The following is a 27,117-nucleotide window of genomic DNA, read 5'->3' as shown; positions in this document are numbered from 1 at the left end:
CTTTGTGTTCTTGGGTTTGTTGAATCAAAAGATGGCACATGGTGATTGAAAAGGATTTCTTTATTACAATGTTTTCTCACACTTATTAGAAAGGCTTTCCCATTGGATGTTAGACGGCTCAACAGAAGAGACGAGGCGTACCTTTCAATGCATAGTTCCACAGTCCATCAGGGCTAATAAAAATAATAATCTTTGATAAGACGATGTGCATTATCAAACTTTTAGAGAGGAACTATATGGACTTTTCCTGAAGGAATAAAATCAGAACGGGAGAGGGATGGATCAACGTCTAAACCGTAGCAAAAATCCCTTTTTGAATCCTAGTGGACCTGAAATCACAACCAATTGAATCCCAAATCAAGACTATGACATCCCTCCCCATTTACACCATCATCCATCGATTATTATAAAATGTTAACAATCAAATAATAGTTGTTTTTTTAAGTACCAAATGCTGTACATTTAACCTATACAAGGTACACATTTGTACAAGGGAGCGGATATAAGTCATGGTGTGAGGAGAAAACGAGAACATTAGCACTGTGTGTGTTTTGTAAATAGTGTTGGTTGCATCTTGCATAATACTTCAGTGATTACACTGCATCATCAATGAAGAGTTCTGCAGCTGCCCTACTCCCTCCCCCCCACAAAAAAATCCTCTTAAATATTCACAGAAGAAAAATAACAAAACATGAATTAAAACAAAACATTTAAGGCGTCGTCATTTGAATTCTGTACAATCACATTGAATTCCCATCAGCCCTTAAGGGAGAAGAAAGCAGAACCAGAGTCGTGTGTCCACGCGTCATACAGCGACCGATCCCAGCCCACCGCCAAAATAAAAGCCCTACGTGGTCACTTGCACTCGGGTGGTGGTTTGTTGTTGCTAACCAAGGCCATGGGGGGTGAGATGAGTATACTGGTGCCGTGTTTTTAAGTGAGCACTCTGCATTAACACACGACCGTCCGTCGCTTCGTCACGCGGCAGCCGTACCTTATTGAAACCCAGGATTATACCATTCATTGGGAATTACCAGAGGTCTGAAGGTTCCTGTACTTCATCCAATTATTTCTCTTTTAATTTTTTTTAAACTCTGATTGAGGTCATTTTGGATTGGGTTAACTTTGTTTGTTCAATAAATAACAGGAAAATTAAACATGATTTGAAGGCGGTAGCCACACTAAGTTTGGGCAAATATCAATAACGCGATCGTAGCGGCGAAAGGTGAGATGAAGCCTAGTGAATTTCATCATTTTAATACAAATGCGTAAACCTAGTTTGGAACAGTGTTTAGTGGAGTCTATTCATCACTCGATTAGACACCTTAACAACCTTCTGTCGTCCTTATTTGATATTTGCTCAAGCAAAGTAGTACCTTTTAAGATAAAACTTATTTTGGTCATTGATTTGCCTAAGCAAGAGATAAGGGAGTGCCAACTTAAGGGAAAACTAATATCTACTGTTGGGCACCACAATTGGGTGTTGACATCATAGCCCAAATCTGATTGGCCGAGACCAGTGTGGGGATTCACTGATCAACCTAATAGATTCATCCTTTATCAAAAACCATCTTTCACTCCCTTCTTCGCTAATCAACTTCACAGGTTTTTTGTTTTGGTTTGCTTTGCTAAGTCCGTTACTAAAAACGGGAAACTCGTCGGGGGCGTGTCCTTTAAGTCTGACAGGTCAGGACTGGTGATGTCACGGGACACCGGGGGGGTGTTGGTTGGTCGTCCCTCTTTGTTCTACCTGGTTTCAATTCCCTTGTGATTATTCAGTGGTCACTCTGTCAAGGCTGCTGTGGCTCGGGTTCGAAGGCCTGTGCTCGCGTTCATCTGCTTCCAGGAGCGGGCGGAGGTCTCTCGCGTTCTCCTCCACCAGCTCCTCCTCGTCCTCCTTCTCCTCCCGCCGGGCAAGTCGTCAGTCGCGGCGGGCGCGGCCGGGCGGCTTGATGCTGAACACCTGGATGCGCAGGTGCGAGGCGATCTGGAGACACACACCCGAGCAGTACCGCGCCAGGTCCAGCAGGGAGAGCACCTGAGCATAGCGAACACACACACACAAACAGACGATTGGTTTAATATTGAATTGATTTTATAATGCAAAAATATAATTTTTGTTTTTGTATACATGACCAGGGGTGAACCGTGGTGTGTATCATTGTGTGTGTGTCCAACACTGACCAGGGCGATCCAGAGTACGATGTACTCGTCGACGAAGCTGTTGAAGTACTGGTTGAGGAAGAGGAGCCCCGGCCCGATGAAGGCCGTGTCCGGGAGGTACAGCTCACTCTTGGTCATGTGAGCCACCTGCACAGGTCAACGCACAGGTCAACACACACACACACACACACACACAATATCGGATTGGGTACTCTCCCCACACTACGATGTCTGTCATTTCAAACCAATGCAGCAATAAAACACAAGGTGGAGACATATATAGAGCTGGATGGATATCAGGGCCTTAACAGGGACGAACGCTTGTTCCCTTACTACACAAACAGACATGTTTACCTGCTGATTATGAAAGCATGACTCATGAGTCGTCACCCTTGGATTACTCATGAGGAGCTTTGGAGGGAACCCTGAAGGGAAGCCCGAAGGGCGGGTTGGATACTTTCTAAATCTAGCTTACCCTGCCTGGTTTCTCAGATTACCTAGCCGAGCTTTAAATGTAATTGCTAGATGTTCAAGGAAGCAGATGGCTAAAAAAACCCTTAGTATACCCTAGTCAAACTGGATTGATTCAGAACAACATGACACGCCCAGCACTGTGTAAACGCATGCTACATTTCCTGCAACACCGGTTTACTACGCTGCTACGGTGTTAACCGTAGCAAGGCTTCATACGATTGTTGTGAAAAAATGTCAGCCTGCACAACAACTCTGTTTCTGTGAGTTGGACCGATGGAGCACATTTATACTGTAGCGATGATGTCAGTGGCCCAACTTTTAAAAGATTTGTTTCACAGAAACAGGAGTTGCTGTTGCAGAGCACAAAGAATGAATGAATGAATGAATGTATGAATTCAATAAATAAAGAGCGAGAGAGCACAAGAGTTAGTGTCAGAGTGAGAGAGAGAGGGGGAGAGACACAGACAGTAGACGCCGTAGACGTACCACCAGCTTGTTGGAGATCTTGGCGATGACCAGGCCGAAGGCCAGGAGGTAAAGGCAGGGGTGGTTCTCAAACAGCTGACTGGACGACTTCTTGAAGATGATGAAGGCCAGCGTGAGGATGAGTCCGATGTGGAGGCCGGGGCTCAGCACACTGGTGTCCTGCAAACACGACACACGCCAACGTTTACAAAACAGGGAACACCAAACCGTCGGCGGGAGCGCACCTTTCACCCTGCGCTCACACACGCACGCCCCTTGTGGACCTCCACAAAGGTTGAGATTTTCAGGCAGTGCTGACGACTTTGTGTGTCTGATGTGTGTCTGGGCCCAACAGGACGGCTTTATTGTTCCTGTGGAGCATGGCGGGGTGTTCGTGCTCTGGACTCACGGCCACGGTGGAGCCGTTCTTGCCCACGCCTCCGTTCAGGATCACGTGGAAGTAGTTGTAGCAGGAGAAGCACGCTCCCCCGATGATGCCCACGATGGGGAACACGTAGAGCTTCACCCCCAGGACCGGCAGCTGAAACACACGCGCACGGTGAGAACCCCCAACCGCAGACTGACCAACGGCTCATTGGCTCAACGCGGTAAAACAAGTGTGCTTTTTATGAAAGCGGGTCAGGCATGCTGAGCGAGATGGGGCTGACAAAGCAAAGGAGAAACGTCTATATTTATGCATATACTAGATATAGATCTATGCAAGTGGGGTCGTCAGCTTTTTTTTAAGCCAGATCATGGCTGATTGATGACCTTCTGCCATGGCATTCGTTAACCATAATATTTACCTTCTTCTCACTTTAGGTCAAGCCTCCAGAGGCAGCAAAGAGCGAAAGTGAAACACAGACTCTTTAATGGCTAAAAAACAAATGAAAGACGCTACAAACTAGGTGTTGGTTAGCCGCTGGTTCAGACATTGTGCCTCAGATTTTCACATCTCGCCTCGGAACAGCAGAGGTGTGTGTGTGTGTGTGTGTGTGTGTGTGTGTGTGTGTGTGTGTGTGTGTGTGTGTGTGTGTTACCGTGCCCTGCCAGAGGCCGACTCCACCGACAGCCGTCATCAGGTACATGGTGACGATGGCTATCTGCACCTCTGTCACATCAACCCTGGAGGAAAGGTTGTTTTTAATTTGCAAATATCACATGCCCGCCCTTGTTCTCAATAAAATAACAACGTGCAAGGAAGACCAACACGGGCCAAATATTGACAGTGTAGAAATTCATGCAATTTTTTTTTATTGCTTCACTTCATTGTATAGCAATGTTTTTATATGAAGCACTTGGAGTCTGCGTTGTATATGAAAAGTGCTATATAAATGGAAGTTGCCTTGCCTACATGTGTTTATCAGTCCCTTCAGAAAAATGTGGCATTTTTTTGTGATTGTTGCGGCCAAAAATCCTTGATTATGCGGCACGTTTTCTTAAAAAATGCGATGAAATAGGCATATTTATGCAATTTTTAACTTGCAAAACTTGCAAAAACTGTGGGAACTTGCGAAAAAATGCGGGAACTTGCGAAAAATGCGGCTTTTCGATGACGTCCACATCGTGTAATTAAGTCACTTCATAACGTTCCCATGGCTGCTCTTGTGTGAAGTAAACGTAACATTTTTCAACTCTCTGCTAAGATATATGTGAATTTTTTGCAACGAAAATGCGGGGATTATGAAATCATGCAAGCGTGGAAATCTGCAATTTATGCGGTGAAAGTGCGGCATATTTGAAAAAATGCGGCCCCGCATGAATATGCGGACATTGACTGTTTATGCGTTAAATTATGCGATCGCATAATCGCGTTTTTCTGGAGGGACTGGTTTATTTAAAAGAAACGCCAATCAAGAAAACAACAATGATGTTGTCCTTATGCTGCTCATGTTCCGTGCTTCCTGAACTGAACTGGGACTGTCCTGTGTTACGGTGTATTTGCCAACAATCTTAGGAAGCGTTCATTGCAATTGAGGTACAGCCAACAGGAGTAGAGCCACTGGTATGACTGGACGGACGGGCGGGGCGACTTACAGGCCGAAGCGCAGGGTGCCCGAGACATAGGTCTGCCAGTGGGCGCAGAAGAACATGAACATGCCGATGAACCCACAGAAGAAGATCCAGTCGGGGTACCAGCCTATCCCACACGATATGCAGCTTCCCACGGCGACAAAGACTGTCATGTGTTGGGTGTGTGAGACGGTTGGGCGGGAGAGAGCGTGAGACAGAGCAAGAGAGGCAAGGGTCAGTGACATCAAAAGAAAAGCAGAGGCACTGTCAGAAACATTCAGTGCAGCTTTTTATTATTAGTCATTTGAGGCGGAGACACAACCCACAATAGGCAACACGCTGGAACATCAACCTAACAAGTTAGATAATAATATTAAATTATGGTTCACGGCTTGACAAAGAACCGAACGCTCCACAAATTCTGAACACATCTAGTCTTCTGGGTACACTCTGGCTGGATCCCACAGAAACACCTCAATTGTCTTTCTGGTGGTGAGTTGAATCAAGCAACAACCCCTGATCAGTGCCAAAAAGTGGCATGGCAACGTAGTAACACTAGGGCTGCTCGATTATGGAAAAAAAATCATAATCACGATTATTTTGGTCAATATTGAAATCACGATTATTCAAACGATTATTTTTGAGTTAGAAAACACGATGCATTTATTCAGCATTTCCCTCAAAAAAACACTTTGTAACTGAGAACTTAGGGTTAACCCCTTATTTCTTAGAAAAAGAAAAATCAAAAATATGAATTTAAAAATATGTATCAAGCTCTTCCAATTTCTATAAAACATCAAATAGATAAAAAAATATGTTTCTATTCAATCATTTTAATTTGGAGATCGTTTGACCCAAAAATTTAAATTTGATTAATTGCACGGCCCTTAGTAACATCCGCCACTCACAGGACATTAGTTAACAAAATCCTAAAAAACAAAAATGCCCCACTTACGGGACAAGGTCTCAAATAAAAGGAACGAGCAAGACGCCCTTTGGTGGGTAGCAGAGGGTCACCTGTGGAGACGGCGTCACAGCCGTGGTCGAAGAGCTCCCCGAGGGCCGAGCTGCTGTTGGTGCGCCTGGCCTGCTTCCCGTCGATGGCGTCCAGGGACTGGTAGATGAACAGCCCCAGGGCGCTCAGGATAAACGCCCATGCTGGAGCCTGCCGGGACGAGAGAAACCCATACACCCTGAGTTAGGGCTGATCCATTATGGAAAAAACAATCATAGTCACGATTATTTTGGTCAACATTGAAATCATTATAAGAGATTATTCCCCCAAAAATAGAAATTAGATTCAAAACATGCAGCATTTCTCTCCAAAAAAACCCGTTGTAAATGGGACCTTTGAACTTTCCCCTTCAAAAAAACACAAAATGTTCATGTTTGAAAATGATGCACGAATATCCAGCTGTTCTTCTATAAAGCATTTAATGAATTAAATATATATACTTAAAAAAGAAAAATGTTGGAGAATTGGATTAATCGCCCAGCCCTAGTTGGTGATGCGGCTAAGGTGAATTTAAGGTTGCCAACCACCACCATCTACAGAGAAGGGAACATCCCGGAGTGGTTTATTACGCTCATACCACAGTTACACACAATGTTTAAATATACTTACTTGACTTGCTTTCATTTATAACTTGATTTTTTTATTTATAGATTTCAAATCTGCTGACAATTGAATATTCTTCTGCAGTGCTTTGGGTGATTAGTTTTTAAGGTTGTGGGGGGAAATATCTGGTCGATATTGATTTGGGACTTTTGAAAAGACAGCATTGTCCATTTATTGAAAAAGTAATGCTCAGCCTAAGTTGGAATGTAATTGGCCAATCAGGATCAAGGATTAAACGTTGCTGTTCTATGTATAATGATGGCGGCTTTCTTTATCTAACTTTCATATAATTTAATCTAATCCTCCTTTAAGGATCCCATCCTGTTATATTATTGGATCAAATATAGAGTGGGATATTCTAATTAAAAAGTGAGAGTTCAAACACAACAAAGAAACAAGTTATGTCTTCATGTGGATCCCTGGCATAGAGGAAGCTGCCAAAATAATACCAGCCTGATGGTTCACAGCAGGGGAGCTCGCCTTTTCCTCAAACACATTTGATTTGTGTGATAGAGAGACTATTTTCAGCCAACACAGGGAAATTACCATTGCATAAAGCAATAACAGAACATAGGCTGTGTGGAGAGATATCTCTCTCTCTACGTATGTAAACATAGCGGATGTCCCCATTAAGGCTCCTACTTTATCACTACAACTGGCTAATGCCAATATGTTGTCAACCAGGGAGCTGGAGACAGTTTGAATAGAGCCGGTTTGAGCAATGCAACCTTTAACACAGTGGCCTCGAGTCTACCGTGTCCGCCGCACAGTCCAACAACACACTGTTTTCCTTCTTCCTTGCAGAAACCATTAACACCCGTGTCGTGTGCTGTCCTATTTCTTTGCGGTCTTGATTTTGCTGCTTCTACAGTTTGGGGTCATCAAATAGTTTAAACCACAGCTGATCTTGTGTGTGTGCATTCGAGTGAGAGAGAGACACGCAGAGAGACGAAGACAAAGAGACATTTGTGTGCACATGTGTAGGCCTCTTGTTTGTAGCACTAGCATGACAAAAAAGATTCCTAACCTTAAAAGGTCAAGCTGACCAACATGACCTGACTGGGTTCGCTTCTCTGTATGGGGTTGGGATGCAACCCCATCTGGAAAGTGTGTATCTGTGTTTTTGTGTGTCCTTGTAATACAGATCCCCTGCAGTTTAAACCGAAGGCACAATACTCTATGTGCGCCTAATAAAGACAAGCTATAATATGAAGTTAATAAAATGTTTCAATCTGTATTCAGGATTTCCGTGCCCTTTTTTATTTTTCACTTTAATATCTTCTCTGTAGTAATGTCCAACGACAGTAAGTCCATGATATGTATCATATTGACGCCATCGACTGGTGGCGTGATAAGGGTCAGCTTAGGTGGCGTGCGGACTTTGGGTCCTTGGGTTTCATAAAATACATCAACAGCTGTATGAGCGGACCAAGGTTCGGCCCTGATAACAGCGCCTCCAATCGCCTCTGAGTTGCAAATTATTCAGATAAAGACACCGTTGTACTCTTGGGAGCACCACGACACTGACCATGACTATTCTGAATAATGCAGACATGTCTGCTGCAACGTTGATGAAATAATAATGCCATTGTAAGGTACTGAAGTGCTGGAAACTGATGGGCCCTGAAGGAGAAAAACAACAATGTTTTGCCCTACAGGTGGCCTGTCTGAAGAAACACCACCCGGTCACATGGTGCATGACATGCGTAAGCACCAGACTATTGGACCACCCAATGCTACACAGAATTGCTTCCAATAAAAGACGTTATATTTCCATAAAGCGACTTAACGAGACACTACCATAAGCCTTCCAGAGGGAACCCCGGCTTAATGAGTAGGAGGTAAACAACAGCTCTATATGTATGTCGTCCATAAGGTAGCCTGTCCTTCACGACAGAGAAAGACACAGCATACCATGACGAGAAAAACAAGCTACCGTTCCCCAACTTGAGCTCCGGAGGTCGCCGCCGCCACTCACCTCTTCCCTCGCCGAAGGACAGTAGTACACCAGCACCATCGTTGTCACTATATTGACCATCAGTCCAACAATGGTCAGGGTATTCGGCGCTATCCATGTCGGTATTTGTTCCACCAGCCAGTTCCAGTAGACCTGAAACGGAGGCTCCAGCAGGGACCGGCCAGAGGCGCTGTATTTGTGCTCCTCAAGCCGCTTGAGTTGAGCGCCCGACAGCGGCTCCGGCCACAAGAAATGTGGCATCGTTTCGGGGCCTCGTCGCTTCTAAGTTACCCCCGGCGGTACTCCTAAACCCCTCGACCTTTCACTTCTTCAACTTCTCGCGTCCAACCAGCCACGGCACACAAGCTCATTGGGCATTTAGAGTTGGGTAGACATTTCTCAATAGCGGAACTGTAAGATGTCGATCATATCTTTGCCTCAGTGCTGATCGAGTTACGTTTCAACAGGAAGCAGAAGTCCGGAAGGGAGCACCGCGCTGTCGCCGGGAAATTCAAACGTGTCCAACGTGCTTCTTGGTTATCCGTCAGACATGTGAATGTGCTGGATTATACTTCATCAGACATGTGAATGTGTGACGTTCCTTGATTTGACATAAAAAAAGTAATAATCTTTTTTTTGCCTCAGAAGTGATTCAAATTAACAGATTATGATGAGTATGTTAAACGATTTCCTCCTTTAAAATTTCATTATCCGAATTATAATTTGGATTTTAATGCTTGAACTCCCTTTGCTGCTCCCTTTTCGTTTGTTATCTTCACATTATCCTACAATTAAAACACGAGTAGCCTAGATTCCAGCTGGCCAAAAACCTTTTTATCCTTTTATTTGGATCGTTTTATCCAAACGATCCAAATATTTTGTATTAAGTCTATAATGTAAAGTCTATTTATGATTCAAAGTTATTGTTGTTCTTTTTTTTTACATTATAAAAACGTACGGACAAAAACAGTTGTAATTACAAGAAGACATGGTACAATATATTTTTATTCTATGAAACGTACTTACATAGACAAGTGCATGCGCATATGATATAGCCGGATTGTTTGACCATGAATTGATAAAACACCATGCAGAAAAGGTGGACAACGTGTCTCTTATTCCCATAGATTTATTCCTCAGGCATTGTACCTTGGCCTATTCCCAGAACCATAATAAAAATAACCGTTAACATGTATACCTAATAGAAACCTGGTTTAAAGACCATGTCAAATTCTAGGCCTTCGCTTCCTCCAGCAAACATTCACAGCCTTAATATCTTCTCCAAATCTTAGATTTCAAAATTCCATCTATTAGTTAAATAATTAAATAACGCCAACAATCCATAAATAACACAATGTGATTACAGGATAGGTGAGTGCAATAGTTTCGGACTTTTGTTTTAATACACACTTATTTTTTGTCTATTTATAGATTTTACATACATTGTAGTTCAACGCAAGAACCAAAACACTTACGGCATGCATCTGGTCGGAAACAGGAAATACTGTTGTTCAACACCAGAGGGCGACAAATAAAATGGATCGACATGTCTATAGTGGCTAGCTAAAGTTCCATTTCGCACACAGCACGCCAAGCAGAAGCCAGAACGCCCACCCACAACCACACCTAAACCTCCCGCTTTAACAACCTGCGCTCACGCACACACATGGACACAAACACACACACACACACACACACACACACACACACACACACACACACACACACACACACACACACACACACACACACACACACACACACATACACACAAGCACACACGCCATTCAGTCAGTAACCACCCCCACCACCACCCAAATTTGTCCAGGGGCAGCTAAATCAATCAATCCCCATCCGGACTCTGGACTCTACTTCTCCTGCTCCACCGCCTTGGCCTCGTTCATGTACTTGTCGATGAGATGGAGGGGGACCCCACGTTGCATGAGCTCCATAAAGGTGAAGCCTCCTGTAGATGGCAGAGCACAGCACACTCAACTCAACAGATGCATGTGGTGAGGGAGAGGGAGAGATGTAAGGGGGGTGAGAAACGAAGGGAGAGAGAGAGAGAGACCTCTAACCCCTGAGTGGGGTTAAATGTCATGTTTGTTGGGAAGGAGAAGGGGTTAGATTATCCTACAACAAAGCCATTATATTAAATTAAACGGTAGTATGAAGTCATTATCCGTTGTGTATATTCTTTGGTTAATTTTACCCTTTAGTCAGACGTTACAGGAAGAGTGTAATAGTTCCACCGGCCGCTTAGTGGTGGGTCATATATACAGGCCTCTGAGACCACCCCTTTGTCTAAAAGGCTAAAATTATAAGAAATCATAACTCTGAAGCAAGCTGTAGTCCCTCCCACGTCAGAATGTTTCATGCAGAGTAGAACTTACCTTCCCTCAGCGGCACAGATCACGTAAGATAAAATAAGATTAGAGTAGATAAGATAAAATATTACTTAATTAATCCTGGGCACATGAGTGACCACATGATCACATGACTAAAGCCTTTAGAAATAACCCTCTAGAATATGCACATTGCATTTACTTTACGTCATGCTCAAGTCTGGTTGTTAAGTTGGCAATATCGAAGATCTCCAAAGATTTTTGTGGAAATAAATGTTTTCTAAGTCACTATCTTTCACCAAATGAAGCAAGATCATAGTGAATGAACCCATGTCCCACTTATGAAAGCCCTTGCATTAGCAGTATGATGAATGTTATGACCTGTGTGTTGGTGGCCTCATTCCCAGAATGCACTGAAATCACACCGGGTGCAAAGTAAGTGAGGTGCTTTCCATCACCGAACAGCTGGCTGCTGACCAGAGCGAGTATGGCAGAGCTACCACAACAGATTAGCTCTTCAACTCTTGTGTGTGTAGCTGCGTATTGTTTGTGTTCGCCATAGGTGATGCCGAAGAGAACAAAATTTAGATCTTTAAGATTGCCGCTTTAATGAGAATCATTGGAACCAATCTTGCCTACTCATATACTATAACTATAACAGCATACACAGCACAGATACACATATAGAACTATCATGCAAACATGCATATATCTTTTGTATGTGGTAAAAAAAAAAAACTAGCCAAAGTCAGATTACTGATAAACGCATGGTTATAGGCCATTGAAAATGCATAATGAATAACATAAGCTTCATATGCCATAACCATATGAAAGCTTACCTTTGAATGAGAACATACATTCACAATTCCTGAGTTTGGACTGGGGGAGAAAGAAGAGAAGAGGGGTTAACATTGTTTACATGAAGGAGTTATATGCACACACGCATCTGGACACAAATGTGTGTGTGTGTGTGTATGTGTTTGTAATTGTGTTTGTGTGTATGTGTTCGTAAACCACAAGCAGAGGGCTGCCTTGTGACTATTGATTATCTTATGTGAGAGTTTAGCAACAAGGACACATTGCCTCTAAACCCTGCTAACACAAAAGAAGCAATATATATCTGAAGGAAAAGACGGGGCCCATGTCATGTCTGGTGTAGAGGTAATGCATCGATGAACAAGATGAATGGATCGATCTGGATAGTTGTGTGAGGGGTGAATTTAGGAACTGATATTGCTAGGGGATTCAGGATATGGGAGGATATTATAATGTGAACTTCACACACGTATGGGTATTATTGTGATTCCTGTGTCGTCGTTTTAGGAGTTTAGATACTTACATGTCAAGGGGTACAGGGAGTGGACTTTGGTGTGTCCTGTCACACGCACACACCAAACTCTAGGCCACATTGTCTGACAGAGACTGGTTTCCCAAAGCCTAAAGTGTCTTGGTTTCTGAACAAAACACCATTTTCTTAGTGTAATGAAAAGGCCTGACCAATTGAAGCATATTTAAATAAATAACCAATTAGCCAATCACATGAAGGCCAAACCCAGACATCTGATTTGCTGTGCTACCCATCTCTAGCCACATATAGCACCAGTTAAAAGCACCAGTGAAATCACAGAAAATGACAGAATAGACTTTATTAAAGGTCTTATTTTTTAAACGTTAAAGGCATGTTTTCCATGAAACATTCCCAGGTTTTTGGGGTTTTATACTAGGAAGCAACTTGAACGAAAAACGTGTGTGTGCAATCTTTTCCTGAGACAACAAAAGACATTCAAGCTTTGGGAAACCCGTCCTCGAGACGCCTAGGAAGGTGTCACTCATGAGGTCCACACTCACCTTTGACCTCCAGCCTGCACTCCACCTGGTCCTCCCCCAGGTCATTGATAGCCTTACAGGCGTACAGACCGCCGTCGTAGGGGTTGGGCTTCCTGACCTCCAGGGTGCACACCCCCTGGTTGCTGAACATGCGGTAGCGCGGGTCGTCGATGATGGCGATCTTGTTCTTCATCCAGATCACTTTGGGCTGCAAGTTTAGGTGAGCGAAAAAATTGGAGGAGAAAAAGGATGAAATTGGACAACTTGGACCAATGTTCTATCAGCCTGCATCAAGGAGCATGTCAATTAGATGACACCATTGCCTTTCCCTTGGCTCTAACGGAATAAATACAATTCATTTATTCGTTTTACCTTTTCATAGATGTCGTGGAATAATGAATCCTAATAATAATATCACTATTTATGTAACCTACTTTATTTTAATACTTGTACATTTAAAGCGGTTTAATGCTATAAACCTAGAAGTTACTCCCTAAATGCTGGCTGTGGGCTTCCCAAGATCCTGCTCCATGAAGCGCCATCAAACCTCACTCAAAACACATGTCCTCAACCGTTTCATCGTGACCAACCCTTGGATTCGCGCGGACGCTGCAGTTGAGGGTGGCGTTGTAGCCGGCCACGGCGAAGGTGTTGATCAGGGGTTGTGTGAAGCGGGGGGGCTCCTTGAAGTCGTGGTCGATGTACTCGGGGGTCCTGAGCTGCAGACCTGAGGAGGGAAGGGTAGAGGAACGGGGTTGTACATGATACGCGCGCTGAGCTGTATCATGAAGGGATTCCCCTAAGTGGTGAGGGATAGACAACACGGTTGTTTAATACATTTTAATTCAAGACAAAGACGAAAGAATCGTGGAAGGAGATGTCAGCCATATTCAGTGTTTTGGTTTTTTTCACCACAAACCCGTTTGTCTGTTACGTATTAATGTAGAGAACTGTTCATGAAGGAGTTATATGCGCACACGCATCTGGACACCAATGTGTGTGTGTGTGTATGTGTGCGTATGCGTTTGTAATTGTGTTTGTTTGTATGTGTTTGTAAACCAAAAGCAAAGGGCTGCCTTGTGACTGAACAGAACAAAATCCCTGCTAATGTTTTATGTTGAATAATATCACTGACAGTCTCCTTTACGTACCCTTCAACGAAAAATCAAACACAATTCATACAACTCTTGAAGAGATGTCCGTTCTAAAATGACAGGAGAAGTTTGGGAGGGTAAAAGGTTAAGTGAGAATAGGTCCACGGTTAAGGTAAAACAGCTGTGAAATCCAAGGGACTGGAAGGAAGGAGAGGGAAAGAAGTTCAATCATTCATTGAAATCAAACGCTGTCTAATCCAGTGGTTCTCAATCTCTTGGTGTTGACCCCTCATGGGGTCGCCTTATATGCGTGTGGGGTCACAGGGGAATTGTGCGAATAAGCTTCAAACATTTGATGGTGCACTTATTTTTAAATTGATTGATATTATTGGAAGATATTGACAGGGTTAAAGCAATGTGTGCAAACTCGGATTTACGAAAAGTCGCAACTTCAATTTTCTGACCCTAAAAATAAAAGGGGTTTCAGTCCTAAAAGAGGTTGGGAACCACGGGTCTAAACGATCAAGTCCTGTGTTTTTACACTCTCGCACTACCTTCTTTGACGATGAGAGCGCAGTCCTTGGTCTGTGTGGCGCATTCACTGAGACCGCACATGTTCTCGGCGTAGATCCTGAAGAAGTACTCGTTGCCGATCACCAGATCCGAGATGGTGATGCACGTTCGGTGGTAGTGCTCAACGCACGTGTACCACTCCTGTCAAGCCCATGGGACGCGGCGCGTTAGGGGGGCAAAGAGGAAGGAAAAGTTGCGTTTGCAATGAGGGAAGGCAAACCACCCATACCATGGTCTTCTTGTCTGCCTTCTGGATGGTGTAGCCGGATATGGGGGAGTTTCCGATGTCTTTGGGGGGGCTCCAGTCCAGGGCCACGTTTTCTCCCCACACCTCTTCGATGGTCACTGCCTGGGGCGGCCCGGGCAAGTCTTAAGAGACGAAGAGATGAGGATGGAATTGGGTTTTTAACACTCTTGAGCCATTGAAACCACTATATCCCAATCGAGTTCATGTAAGGCCACAGCTTTTAAAAGGGGCAGGTTTATTATAATGCGTTGGTTGACTGTGGGCTTTGGCCATTGAAACCACTATTTCTATCAAAATCAAGTTCATGCAAGACCACAGCAATTAAAGGGGGCTGGTTAATTATAGTGTGGTTGTGACTGACCACAGAGACTAAATCTCTTTTCCTATAAATACCTTTTAGATTTATAGTGGCGGGCTTTGTGAGTGACAAGAAAGTGGGTTGAAAGCATGGGGGAATGACGTGTAGCATAAGGCTGCAGGTCAGGAGTCCTACCTATGAGTAATATTGAGTGTTTGTTTGCATACGTGGGCTGAGCCACTGAGCCACCTTGATTGTCTCCTTACCAACAATCTGGATGTCAAGAATGGCCGTGTCGGTGTGGTTCTCCACCTGCACCGTCAGCTCGTACTTCCCAGAGTGGCTGCGCTCGGCTTTGCGGATGAAGATGATGCTGTCGCAGTCCGTGTTGCGGATGCTGACGTGGGTAGGGTCGATGGGCTGGCCCTCCTTCAGCCAGGAGACCTTGGGCCTGGGTTTACCCTGGAAAGAGGACACATTCAATACAGACCATGAGAACGGCTGAAAGATGAGTGAAAACCCCTAGGGTGGTGGAGTCAGGAGTGTGTCCGCCGTACCAGAAAGGGAACCACAAGGTTAACGGCTTCTCCGACTCTCCGGGTGTACGTCTGCTTCAAGTGCCGGGGGATTCTGATCTTGGGAGGCTCTGGATGTGTGCGTTGACAAAATAAAACGGCTTGTTAATGTATGCATTACAGACAGGAATACATTTTCAATAATTTGTCCTGACATAATTGTATATTTGGCATTTCTTTTAGAGTCTGTTTAATTGTGTATTATATATAGTTAAGTATATAAGCTCTCTGAGAATCTAAAAGATCTCGCACCCATCCCCAACCAACACCAACATCTGGCCAGTGTGCCAGACCCTCCGGTGGTTGTTGTTGTCTGTTGTCGGATTCGTTTTTTTGTTGGTGAAAAGGTCGAATCGGTGTTGGCTGACTTCAGCCATCATTCTACAGCATCCTCGCAGAGTACTGTTTGAGAGCTTGCATACTTAAAATAATAACATAATAAATATAATACACAATTATGTATACATATATGCGGGTCTTACCGATGACTTCTTTGACCAGGATGGAGTGCTGGATGGTGCGTGGAGTGCTGCACCCCGCTGCGTTGACGGCCTTCACCCGGACTAAGATCTTGACGTTGGTGGGAAGCCCTGTGATGGTGTACTTGGTTTTCTCCGTCAGTTCCTTGTTGGCCGGTATCCACTCATCAGCTGTGGAGCCAACAGAACATCACTGCCTGGGCACGGGGCCCATGATGGCTCATTCACACATTTATCCCAATAATAATATTATCCTATCACCTGATTTTATTTCTAGCTCTCCACAATTAAATTGTGTAATGTTAGTTAGCTTCTGCAGACCTGATACTGTAACCTTGTTAATTGCCTGACCTATTTATTTTGTAGATACCTTCGGTTTCTTTGCCTTCATTAGACATATATATTCCAAATAGTGTATGGCAAATGAACCTGGCCTCTCCACCCATGTCTAGCTTCAGCCATGGCCGATCCATAGCAGGCTCCATGATGGTCGCTTGGACTCACTCCCCTAACCTTCTGCTTTAATTTCAGACCTAAAATGCTTAGATGTTACCTTATAGGAATCATGTACACACATTGCTTCTCTGATGGTGCTTGATCATTTCTGTGAGCGTTGCTATAATGATGCTCCATTAAACCAGACACTTTGCCGCCATGAAGTGTCTTTCAAGAAACAAATCATCGTCGATTTGTGTTTTGGCGGGAGGTGCACCGTGTCCATGACTTACTTCCTTCCACGCAGTACTCCACCAGGTAGCCATCAAGGCCAGCGGCGCCGATGGTGTCGGGCGGGCGCCACTTCATGGTCACTGTGTCGTCTGTGACGTCATCCACCACCAACATGGTGGGCTCACTGGTCACGGCTGCATGGAACCAGTGGCGACGCGGCACAAAGCAAAACACACTCTGTGTTAGAATGAGTCCACTTCTGCCCTATGTAGTGGAATATTTTAGGGGGGGTCACCATTTTATAGTCACTGAAATGTGATATATTGTGCTTCATAGCTAGAGTATAACGCACCGTTAAACCCCTCCAAAAAAACGGATCGATTCATTGTCATCAGATTCAGCCAATTTACTTGGTCTGGCACTTAAGGTTCTTCACGCAACATAGCTGTCACGGATGACCATCTAACGCGGCCCTGCTTGTTTATGGGAGCAATACACATCTCCTCTGTGGATTTCTGGCGCATACTTAGTGTCTGAATTCCTCTATACACATTCCCTGAATAGTATTCACTAAACAGGGAATAGGACACAAGGGAACAAGTGAGCCAAAGCGAAACACAGCCAGCGAGTCAAAACCATTGTTGCTTGTTTGCAGTCACTATCCCTCCACCCTAGTGGGGAGATAAAAGAGACCGGGATTAAGATCTCAAACTGTTGCCCAAAATGCGATGCCATTATGGGCGAGCGTGGGCGCCTGTCTCAACGGCTGGTATGTCTTCTGAGCGTTCATCAGATCTCATTAGAGCCTGGTGCTGCTGGCTATTCTTAAAGGGTGATTCATACTTTACTCCCATTGAACCCTATCGCGGGCCGACCTCCTAAACCCCTAATCCACAGATGATTTGGCAGCCATTATAAAGACATATTTAATATCCTCTAAATCTCTGGCGTGTCCAGTGGAGGTCATGGTCGGAGTGCCTGGTGTGTTCGGGTACGGGGAGCAGCAGCTGCACTATGGGGTGTAGGGGGGTAAGGGGGGTTGGGTGATCTTTGGCCGGTGCTGGTGCTGTCGGTGGGGGGGTGGGGGGCGTCGTTGTTACCAAGGGTAGATCAAACGGACAGGCACTCAGACCCCCTCCATAAACACCAACCAGGGGTCTGACCACTTTCATCACTCGGCCCCTGTTATGAAACAACTGCTGGATAAACAGTAGGTAGCCTGACGGAAGGAGTGGTGTGTGTCGGTGTACGTGGGCGCGTAACCTCTGCGGCTCTAAGAGGGGTGCCAAGCAGATACTGCCAAGCGGTAATTCAAGGAAGACTTAGTGGTACTCACCGAGGGGAACAAAGGCTTTGGAGGGCTCGCTGGCCTTGGACACGCCGATGGCATTGACGGCGAAGACCCGCACCTCGTACGGAACGCCTTCGATCATCTTCTTGGGGTCGAATGTCGTCTCCTTGATCAGGTCAAAGTTCAGCCGCATCCACCGGGAGCTCTGTTTCTTTTTCCTTTCCACGAAGTACCCTTTAAAGAAGACCCAAACAAAGCAGACCCATGAAGGACCTCAGATACATGGAAACTGTGTAAGCTGTCATTCAAGTTGCAGTCTTGTGTAATGTTTACCTAAAATCGGCGAGCTGCCATCGTAGGTTGGCGGGTCCCAGGTCATTGAGCACCAATCGCCGCCCACCACAGGAACCAAAGGTGCTTCTGGAGGGTCTGGGATGTCTGACGGGTCAACCATAGAGAGGCGCACGTTAACAAGAAGAACTGAGCTTACATTTACATTTACATTAACATTTAGGGCATTTAGCAGACGCTTTTATCTAAAGCTACTTAAAGCGGTTAATACAGACATTGACACACTGACGACGGAGTCAACCATGCAAGGCGACAACCAGCTCGTCAGGAGCAGTAAGGGTTAGAGCTAACTGAAACGTCACGTAAACTAATGGTTCACCTTCCTTGGGGTTTTCACTGACCTACGACCTTGACCTTGACACTGCCGGTGTCCTCTCCCGCCTCGTTCTGCAGGACGATCTTGTAGTTCCCAGAGTCTTCCCTCTCGGTCACCTCGATGGTGAGGCTGGTGTGGTCGCCGTACGTTTCGGCATGCACACGGTGGCCAGACTCCAGAATGACCTGATGCCGAAGCCAGAGACGGAGGATAACATGTGTAAGCATAAGATGTTACGATGCCATTAGGCTGTAGTGAGCGGGGTAGAGTAAGAGGGAAGAAGGGCGACTGACTCTCTCTCCCTTCATCCACACCACCCTGGGTGCTGGTTCTCCGCTGATGGGGATCTCCAGACGCAGCTTGTTGCCCGCCACGATGGTCACCGTGTTGTCGGGGAAATTCAACGTTTCCAAGTGCACCCGAGGGGGATCTGTGATCAAAGTCCACGGAGGTCAGTTCAACCTTTTTATCAAGCATGTTGAGAAAATAGTGAGAACCGTATGCAGAAAGTCTTCTTTTACCGATGATGTGGACTTTGGCCGACAGGCTCTGGGAGTATCCCTCGAGGACAAAGGTATAGTCCCCGGAGTCGTGCAGGGAGGTCGCCTCAACCTCCAGGCGGTGGTTCCTGTGAAGCCAGCAGAGCCTCAGTTGCTGACGTTTGCTTCAGCTAGAGCGCTGTCATTGGATTAATAGTAACCATGATCGACCCCCACACCCTTGACACCTGTTCACACTGGTGTAGTGCAAAATCTGTCGGGGCCATTTGCATTACACTACCACCTGACCACAATGTGGACATACTTTGCCTGTTTCTGTCTATACTGATGCATGGAACAGACCCCTAATTTGATTTTATGAGCTACCCCTGTGTACTCAACTATGGCCATGGCAATTGCTTGAATAGGGTACATAAGAATAAACAAATGTGCATAGATTTTTATGATCAGTACAACCCAGCGACCTGCTCTTCACACGACATGAGGTTATCAGGCTGATCTCATCTGTTTGATTAAGTAAATACCACAAAGAAATACAGAGATATAGACAGAAGGAGAAGATAGAGAGACAGAGATATAACATATCCTGGAACATATTTTTATTTTCCCATAAGTTTTCACCTGCTTTGGCAAGGTAAACTTTTGTTTCCCATGGCAATAAAGCTTTTTAAGTTTAAATTTAATTTTGAAAGAGAGAGAGACCGAGCCAGAGCGAGAGAGAGAGACCGAGCAAGAGAAAGAGAGACAGAGAGAGATCAAGAGAGACAGGGAGAGACGGAGCAAGAATGAGAGAGACAGAGAGAGAGAGAGAGAGAGAGAGAGAGACAGAGAGAGAGACAGAGAGACAGAGAGAGAGAGACAGAGATAGAGACGAGAGAGTACTTGGCCCTGTGCAGGATGTTGATGCGGTCATTGGCCTGGATCAGCTGTCCGTTGCGGTACCAACGTCCCGGGACGTTGCCGGGAAAGATCTCACAGTGCATCTTCAGGGGCTCGCCCAGCTTCAAGGTAATGTCCTGCAGATCCTGGAAGATCTTCAAGGGTTTCACTGGAACCCAGACAAAGACATCCAGCATTTGCTTCATAGTCGAGGGGCAAAGGAAACAAGGAAAGACCGAGAATGAACGCTTGAGGCATAGTACGTACGGTCGACCTGGACACGAGCTTCAGACGTGCCCCCCGTCGCCATGATGGAGTACACGCCGGTGTCGTCCTTTGAGGCGTCGTCGATGACCAGAGTGTGCTTGGTGCCCTCTACCTTCACGCGATATCTTGAACGCACCCCGGTCGGAACCTCCACGCCGTTTTTCATCCTGAGAGGTTATAGGGATAGTGGAGATCCATTCGTCAACAAGGCAAACTGTGGTTGGTGCAAATTGACTCCAGAACATTCAAACTATGATTTCACTTCAAGGTCTATAAAACATGTTCACCTAGCGGCTATATTGGTTGGATGGGCTAACCTTTTTGAATCTTTGGGAAAACCATGACAACTCTTATCTTTTGGTTCTGCTTTCCATTTCACCACACAGTTAGCACTTAGAATGCATTTCCGTTTTGTTCCGGTTTCCCCCAAAGATTCTAGAAGGTTTATTCACCCAAAAATGGATAAAGTGGATAAAGCCTCTTGACGTCATAGATACCATTTCACTTGGGCGCCTTCCTCTGACACCTCACACTCCAGCTCAATCCTCTCGTTCACTGTAGTCTTCACGGCTTCAATGGATTTCACAATCTTCACTGGTAACTCTGGGAGATGAAGGGGAGATAACCACCCAACACGGTTAAAAAATGGAATATTCTATATTCTGTAACATCGTGGTCAAATACTCAAAAAATGCTAAAATCCAAACAACAGTCCCAACAGCACATTAAGACAGACACCAGGTCGAGGTCACCGAAGCATATGAACTGATTGTACCTTTAACGAAAAGTTCAGTCGTGCACTTCTCGTCGCCGGCGGCGACAGAGTAGGCGGCATCGTCCAGCATGGAGCAGTTGTTGATGACCATGATCCTCTGGGTTCCTTTGTGCTCAAAGATATACCTAGACAGGGGTCCGAATCGTTATTCTGTGGTCACCTTAAGGGGAGACCACCGTCACGCTGGGCCATTCTCTAAGAGTACTGCTTCATTCATAGTTTGGCCGAAGAAATAGGGCTCTTCAACATGAACCCCAGTTACGCAAAAATGTTGGACCATCAAGGTAATTTATATCCAAATTGGACAAATTCCGCAAAGCACAGACCACTGAGTTCAAGGGTCCAACCTCTCTGGAATTTCTTTGGGGAATGCAAATTAAACAGTACTTGCATATATTAGAAAATAGCCAAACACAATGTAAATATATAGTTTGTTGTTTTGGAGATAATAAACGTGTTATTACGGTGATATTTATTATTATTATTATGAATAAGAAATCTATATTAAAATGGTTTAAAAGAGAGCATGATTTCACACATATTCCAAGCTGCCATCATGGTTCTTTTTCAAAATGGTAATAACCATAACAACAACAACTGGTTGCTTGGTTATTCTAGCATTTGTGCTGAAGAAGAACCAAGATGGCAGGCTTGACCTTTGATTGAACCTCACATCGCATGTGCTTTGAATTCCGGTGTCAGACTTAGACAAGGGGGGTTGGGGTCACGCCAGGAGTCTATGCGATGATGCGACGAGGAAAATCAACTGAATGAATGGACTTACTTCCTTTGACTAAAGGTCGGCGGCGGAGCCAGAATAGGGCCGGTGGACAGGAAGTGTGCAGGAAGTGAATATGGCAGACAGGTGGAAGAAGCGCCATGGCATAGCATGACATCACAGACAGACAGACAGACAGACAGACACATTACAGAGACATCATGCCTGAATGGATATGAAGCCCCCATACATGATCCAACCAAGAGAGAGAGAGAGAGAGAGAGAGAGAGAGAGAGAGAGAGAGAGAGAGAGAGAGAGAGAGACAGAGAGACAGAGACAGAGAAAGCGACGTCGTACACTGGAAGTTTCAACACCATGAAACCTGAAAGCAGTGTGCAAAACTGTCAATGGGTGATGTGTTGGATGTGTGAGAGAGATGGAGAGAAGGAGAGAGAGAGACGGAGAGATATAGTGACAGAGAGAGAGAGCGTTTTCTACTACTTTATTCGGCATTGAATATCAGTGCAGTGATCTAGACTGTGTGTTTGAGTGTCACCGGGTGAGGAAGTTTAGCAAATAAATGGGTGACAGAATGAATAACTATTTAATGAATGCTATTGGTGAAACAATCAAGTGAATGTATTTGCACTAGAAGCATAATACATACATATGAAAAATTGTTTCAGTCATTTTTGAGATGTGTGATGAAATCAGAAAACTGGGACGAAACGGCAAATTAAATACATTTTACCCAAGTTGTTGTAAAATGCTTCGAATTTGCACACAAACATAAAATAAACATACATTGACTACTTCACTAAAAGCTTGATTTGATACGTACTTTGGAGTGGATCTGATCTCCTGGCCGTTCTTGTACCATTTCAGTTCAACCGTGGGGTCGGCCAGGTCCACCATAAAGCGGATCTTTCCTCCCTTATCCACCTGGTAGGCAGCATCCAGCTTCTTGGCAAATGCTTCAGAAATAGAAAAGAAAGAGAAAACATTTTCTTTACCAATTCTGGGGTTATCAGCGTTTTCCGAGAATGATGTTCATTCAGTAAGTACACGTCCCAACTCGATCTGATCTTTTTTCGCGTGATCTGATAGGCTAAGCAATAAGTATTTTTTTGAGCGATCTGTTTTGCTAAAAATATTTTTTTTCCGATCAATCAGGCCAGAACCCAAAATCGACACTGGCCCATAGTTCAAGAAACACTGAAGAAGCAACTGAGGAAAGTCTCATGGAATAAGGTTGCTTTCACACCTGTGGTCACTCTACTGTTTTTTTGACCATTCAGCGACCAAATGGTGGAAATGGATTCATTTGAATTTGGAAGAAAACCAAAGAAAAAAACGTTAACGTGAAACTTGAAACGTACCCTCGCTCTTCTTCTCCACCTTCTTGGTCTTCTTCAGCCTCTTGAGCAGACCCCTCAGGTCTGTAATGCCGTAGGTGAAGGCGATCTTCTCGTACTCGTCTGGCCGGGCGTTCTTCAGGATCTCCCAAACATCCACTTCAGGAACGTCCTCCTGCTTGTGCTCCCTGGCCAGGTGCCGGATTCAGAGGTAAGGGAGGGTGGTGGTATTTGTCAAGAAAGGCACCTGATGGGTGTTTTACACCTAGCGGCCATCAGCATTTAGAGCCAAGATGGGACCAAGATAGCCGCTAGGTGAATAAGACCTATTAGTGTGTCTTCGTGACGTGTCCTGAGGAACTGGTAAAGAGAGGGATCTTGGGTTGGATGGCTTGAAGCGGCATAGGAATTAGAGGTGGGAAACTCTAATTCCCCACCTTACCCTAACCCTAACTCTGATACACTTCCAAAATACAACAAACTCAAATGGTTCGTTTATATCCTTGAATGACATTTGCTAGTTAACGCTAGCAACTTTCTACGTCTACTAACAATACAACAAATACATTTTAAACGAAAATTCTTATTCTTATTTACGGGACTCATACTATAAGGCCTAGAAATTATTAAAAGGATAAAATAAATCTGAAATGAGTAGGGTCTTCATCTCTATAGAGCAAATTTTCGCATTTCTTTTTCAGGAATTGGACCGCCCAACTCTTTGATGAGTTCCTCAGGACATGTCTCTGAAAGAGATGGGCCCTTGGACCGCCTGCATTAACTCCAGCGTTAACAAGGAAGATCAAGGCATCACGACAAACACAACATGGCGGGGAAACAGATGCTGTTTGAAGCCCTTCAAGACATTTGCTGTGAGAACGGGTTGTTTATGTGTGTTGCTGTACCTTTTCTCCCTGTGTCTGTTAAATCCCCAGTTGGATGGAATAATATCTATGATGTTCGCTGTTTACATAAATGCTCACACCGCTATTAATAATCAAGATTTTAGGCATGATTATTGATTATTAAGTTTTGATGTATGTATATGTACATGAATGGATAGAGGAAAGCACTGACAAGATACATTCTGGATCTTATTATTGTATAATAATGGACCAGGGCTTTGATTATGAAATCTTGTTACTGTGAGAGGGGTACATTTTTTTGTCAAAGGGAAAGATGTGAGATAACAGTTGATAACAGACACGGGTAATGAGTGAAGGTACGCTAATATATTCCCATCCCTTCCCATCTGAAATCCCATCCCTTCGTGTGTTGGTGTGCTTATCTCTGTGGGTGTTTGTGGGTTTGTGTGTCTCAGCCATCACTTCAGGGAAGCTCTTATATTGTTAGATGATGGATGAAAGTTGTCCATGGAAAAGGTTAGATCTATGAGCTCCGGGTTAATACACATGTTATCCTGAAAAGTATTAAGTTGCTCTGAATATTAGTCTGGCTGAATAGATACCATTCAGTCTTTCCTTTCATCGGTTGACATTTGCTTTCTAAAATGTCTGAAAGGGCATTCCGGTATTGAAAAGCGTAAAAAAAATTACCAGTACATCTCTTTTTTTTTTTTACATTTAATAACCGTCCAGTTTATTTTTCAGGCCTTCCACGCGAAGAGCCAAAATAAACATTGTCGTATTTGTATTATATTTCTGAGGCGAAATAGAATGACAATGTAGTCGTAACACCATTTCACAGCATCATCCTTGCCCGCCTGCGCAGCGTTAATGAGCCACAATGGCTGCCCCGCCCCTCTTTGCCTCAACCAATCGGTGTCAGCCATTTGATGTCATTAACGCAGGGCGCGACGGAGCTTTCAAGGAATGCTACTTTGGGAATGAGGTGTTTCCGTACTACGGTAGGCCAACACTCGTCCATTTCTGTAGAGCTACGTTTCATGCTGGGATTCTATGAGAATTTGTTTTTACTTACCCACCGTAAGCTCTAATGGTTCTAATTAGCTATTCTCTCGACTAACCTTTGTTGTCTGAATAAGTGGAGGGGGGAGGGAGAAGAAGACACAAGCCCAAAATAAATGTGTCGTTCTACTTTACTTTACTGCCAGTAATGTCCAGATGAGCTGATCAAAGAACAAAAACGAACGAAATAAAAACACAGCTTGGACTTAGAATTTAACAGCCAAATAAAGACTGAAATCAGCCTTAATGGGGTTATCTTTTTAAGATTTTTGATGCCTTTTATCTCATAATGGGTTGCTTATACGTAAGGCATTGAAGAAACAATTTAACGGCACAAATGGTGGAACATGACAAAGGAATACAGTTATAAGAAAATTACTGTTACAAAAATAAAAGCGAGAAGAAAGAAGCATATTGCAGAGAAGGGCTTGGGGAAGACAAAAAGGAAGAAATACTGAAAAAAGGGGTGCACTGAAGCGTGGAATATTATTCTCACCTATGTTTAAGGAGACCACTAAAATCAAGCTCCCCTGCATCCTCTTGTCCTTCACTGCTGTTGTTAACGAGAAGAGATTAATAAAGAGGTAATCAGTCACGATAAACAGTCACAGGCAAATTGTCTAAAGAACAATGCTGTCCGGCACAACGCAAAGCAAAAGCTCTGGGCTCAATCAGTGTTATGACACGTGATTGGCACCTTTACACTCAAACCATTTTAGGCCAAAATGATTTTTGTGTAACGGACTTCCAGAGCTTTTTTTTATACAGTGTTCATCCTGCAATGTCCCTGCACCCAGCAATGTGCACAAACATAGATGACCCAACGGTAGCGCTTTGCGGTGCCTGTTCAGACACATTGTTGGAGGGGAACGGGGGGGGGGGAATGTTAAAGTGTTGGCCAACTTGGTTGATTTTGTGATTACCTTTAGAAAAAAGGTTAATGACATTTTTGCAACCATCAATTCACACAGATACACTAATGAAAACATTATTGGACGGTATGCTATTTGAAAGTGATTGGACAAATGATGCTGCCCCCTTTTGGAAAGGGGTGTTCTTCATTCATCTGTACAGTTCAATGGACATCCAGTAGTATTAGGAAACGGTCAGACATCATTATCTGAATGCTGCCATCCCAGTCTACCAGCTGAATGGAACTCAGATAAAGACTAAGGATACAGTGTATACATACAATCATCTGCCTTGTGTTGGAACTGTATGGTTCTGCTCTCGTTACCTTCTCTTGAAAGCCGAACGAATGTCAATACTCTGTGAGCCTGCTTCGGGTTCTGTTAAACAATCATAGAAAATACAGTGTGCATTGTGCATTTCATAGACTCCATCTTGCCTGTCAATCACAGGTGCTTGAATGCAACACAGAGGTGGGGATGGAGCATAGAGGGAGTGTTTTTTAGTGTGGTTTATTTTAAAAAGTATGATCTCTTTTGCTCTTTCCCTTTAAAACTCTGAAATCGTAACTACCACCACTTTAAACTCTACATATTAGACAAAACAATCACAGGGTCAAGGATGACCAACCTTTTACTTCCAGGTCGAAGGAGCAGCTGTCAAACTTGTCCTTGTAGTTGACCTCACACCTGTAGTTCCCTCCGTAGTTCTCCTTGGCCTTGATGATGTGCATCTCAAAGGTGTGAATCTGGAGGAGAGGAGGAGGGACGGATGGTGACAAGCAAACATCAGAAATAGGGACTATGGCATGTTAAGATAGGAATTATTTATGCCGGACAAGAATTTCAGGAAATATCAGCTCAGTCAAAAAACATCATTTCGTTCATTTGAGGTTGGTGAAGGCGGTTTCTACCAGGGGTAACTTAAAGGAATAATTTACCCTGAATTTAAACGGGAACAGACTAACTTGGCCTATTTCTAATATAAGAGAGTACTGCTTCAGATGCTTGTTGAACATTTTTTGCAGTCGG

The 27,117-nt window shown here is 44.3% G+C and overlaps 2 protein-coding genes across 2 annotated transcripts in view; both read right to left on the bottom strand.

Annotated features, from left to right (window-relative positions):
- Nucleotides 1-50: 50 nt before the first annotated feature.
- chpt1 (choline phosphotransferase 1) lies at nucleotides 51-9,139 on the bottom strand. Its single transcript, XM_079755787.1, has 8 exons — nucleotides 8,712-9,139; nucleotides 6,133-6,280; nucleotides 5,140-5,281; nucleotides 4,143-4,227; nucleotides 3,512-3,643; nucleotides 3,124-3,282; nucleotides 2,185-2,310; nucleotides 51-2,038 (listed from the first exon to the last, which is right to left on the bottom strand). Exons 1-8 carry the CDS (start codon nucleotides 8,949-8,951, stop codon nucleotides 1,922-1,924), a joined length of 1,149 nt encoding a protein of 382 aa, XP_079611913.1. The 5' UTR covers nucleotides 8,952-9,139; the 3' UTR covers nucleotides 51-1,921.
- Nucleotides 9,140-10,558: 1,419 nt separating this feature from the next.
- Nucleotides 10,559-27,117, bottom strand: part of mybpc1 (myosin binding protein C1) — a gene marked incomplete at its 3' end in the record, with an annotated part of 29,543 nt that continues 12,984 nt past the window's right edge. The window contains exons 10-32 of the mRNA XM_079756120.1: nucleotides 26,717-26,834; nucleotides 26,415-26,466; nucleotides 25,674-25,730; nucleotides 23,274-23,437; nucleotides 22,736-22,868; nucleotides 21,177-21,301; nucleotides 20,899-21,004; nucleotides 20,402-20,568; nucleotides 20,138-20,303; nucleotides 19,277-19,383; nucleotides 19,049-19,185; nucleotides 18,781-18,940; nucleotides 18,422-18,526; nucleotides 18,134-18,322; nucleotides 16,857-16,991; nucleotides 16,132-16,299; nucleotides 15,632-15,720; nucleotides 15,341-15,536; nucleotides 14,759-14,898; nucleotides 14,511-14,670; nucleotides 13,453-13,661; nucleotides 12,884-13,070; nucleotides 10,559-10,656 (exon numbers count right to left, since the gene is read on the bottom strand). Of these exons, the coding sequence (XP_079612246.1) occupies nucleotides 10,559-10,656; nucleotides 12,884-13,070; nucleotides 13,453-13,661; nucleotides 14,511-14,670; nucleotides 14,759-14,898; nucleotides 15,341-15,536; nucleotides 15,632-15,720; nucleotides 16,132-16,299; nucleotides 16,857-16,991; nucleotides 18,134-18,322; nucleotides 18,422-18,526; nucleotides 18,781-18,940; nucleotides 19,049-19,185; nucleotides 19,277-19,383; nucleotides 20,138-20,303; nucleotides 20,402-20,568; nucleotides 20,899-21,004; nucleotides 21,177-21,301; nucleotides 22,736-22,868; nucleotides 23,274-23,437; nucleotides 25,674-25,730; nucleotides 26,415-26,466; nucleotides 26,717-26,834 (3,168 nt within the window). The remainder of the gene's footprint in view (nucleotides 10,657-12,883; nucleotides 13,071-13,452; nucleotides 13,662-14,510; nucleotides 14,671-14,758; nucleotides 14,899-15,340; nucleotides 15,537-15,631; nucleotides 15,721-16,131; nucleotides 16,300-16,856; nucleotides 16,992-18,133; nucleotides 18,323-18,421; nucleotides 18,527-18,780; nucleotides 18,941-19,048; nucleotides 19,186-19,276; nucleotides 19,384-20,137; nucleotides 20,304-20,401; nucleotides 20,569-20,898; nucleotides 21,005-21,176; nucleotides 21,302-22,735; nucleotides 22,869-23,273; nucleotides 23,438-25,673; nucleotides 25,731-26,414; nucleotides 26,467-26,716; nucleotides 26,835-27,117) is intronic.

The sequence above is a fragment of the Pollachius pollachius genome (assembly GCF_949987615.1).
Source record: "Pollachius pollachius genome assembly, chromosome: 18".
NCBI lineage: Eukaryota > Metazoa > Chordata > Actinopteri > Gadiformes > Gadidae > Pollachius > Pollachius pollachius.
This window is presented reverse-complemented; position numbering and strand designations above follow the sequence as displayed.

Excerpts from the sequence above, each read along its gene's own strand:
- chpt1 (XM_079755787.1), bottom strand. The coding sequence starts at position 8,951 with ATGCCACATTTCTTGTGGCCGGAGCCGCTGTCGGGCGCTCAACTCAAG. Across the intron at positions 5,282-6,132 it reads CTGTGACGCCGTCTCCACAG|TCTTTGTCGCCGTGGGAAGC; the intron begins GTGACCCTCTGC and ends AACACATGACAG. Across the intron at positions 3,283-3,511 it reads AGAACGGCTCCACCGTGGCC|GACACCAGTGTGCTGAGCCC; the intron begins GTGAGTCCAGAG and ends TCGTGTTTGCAG.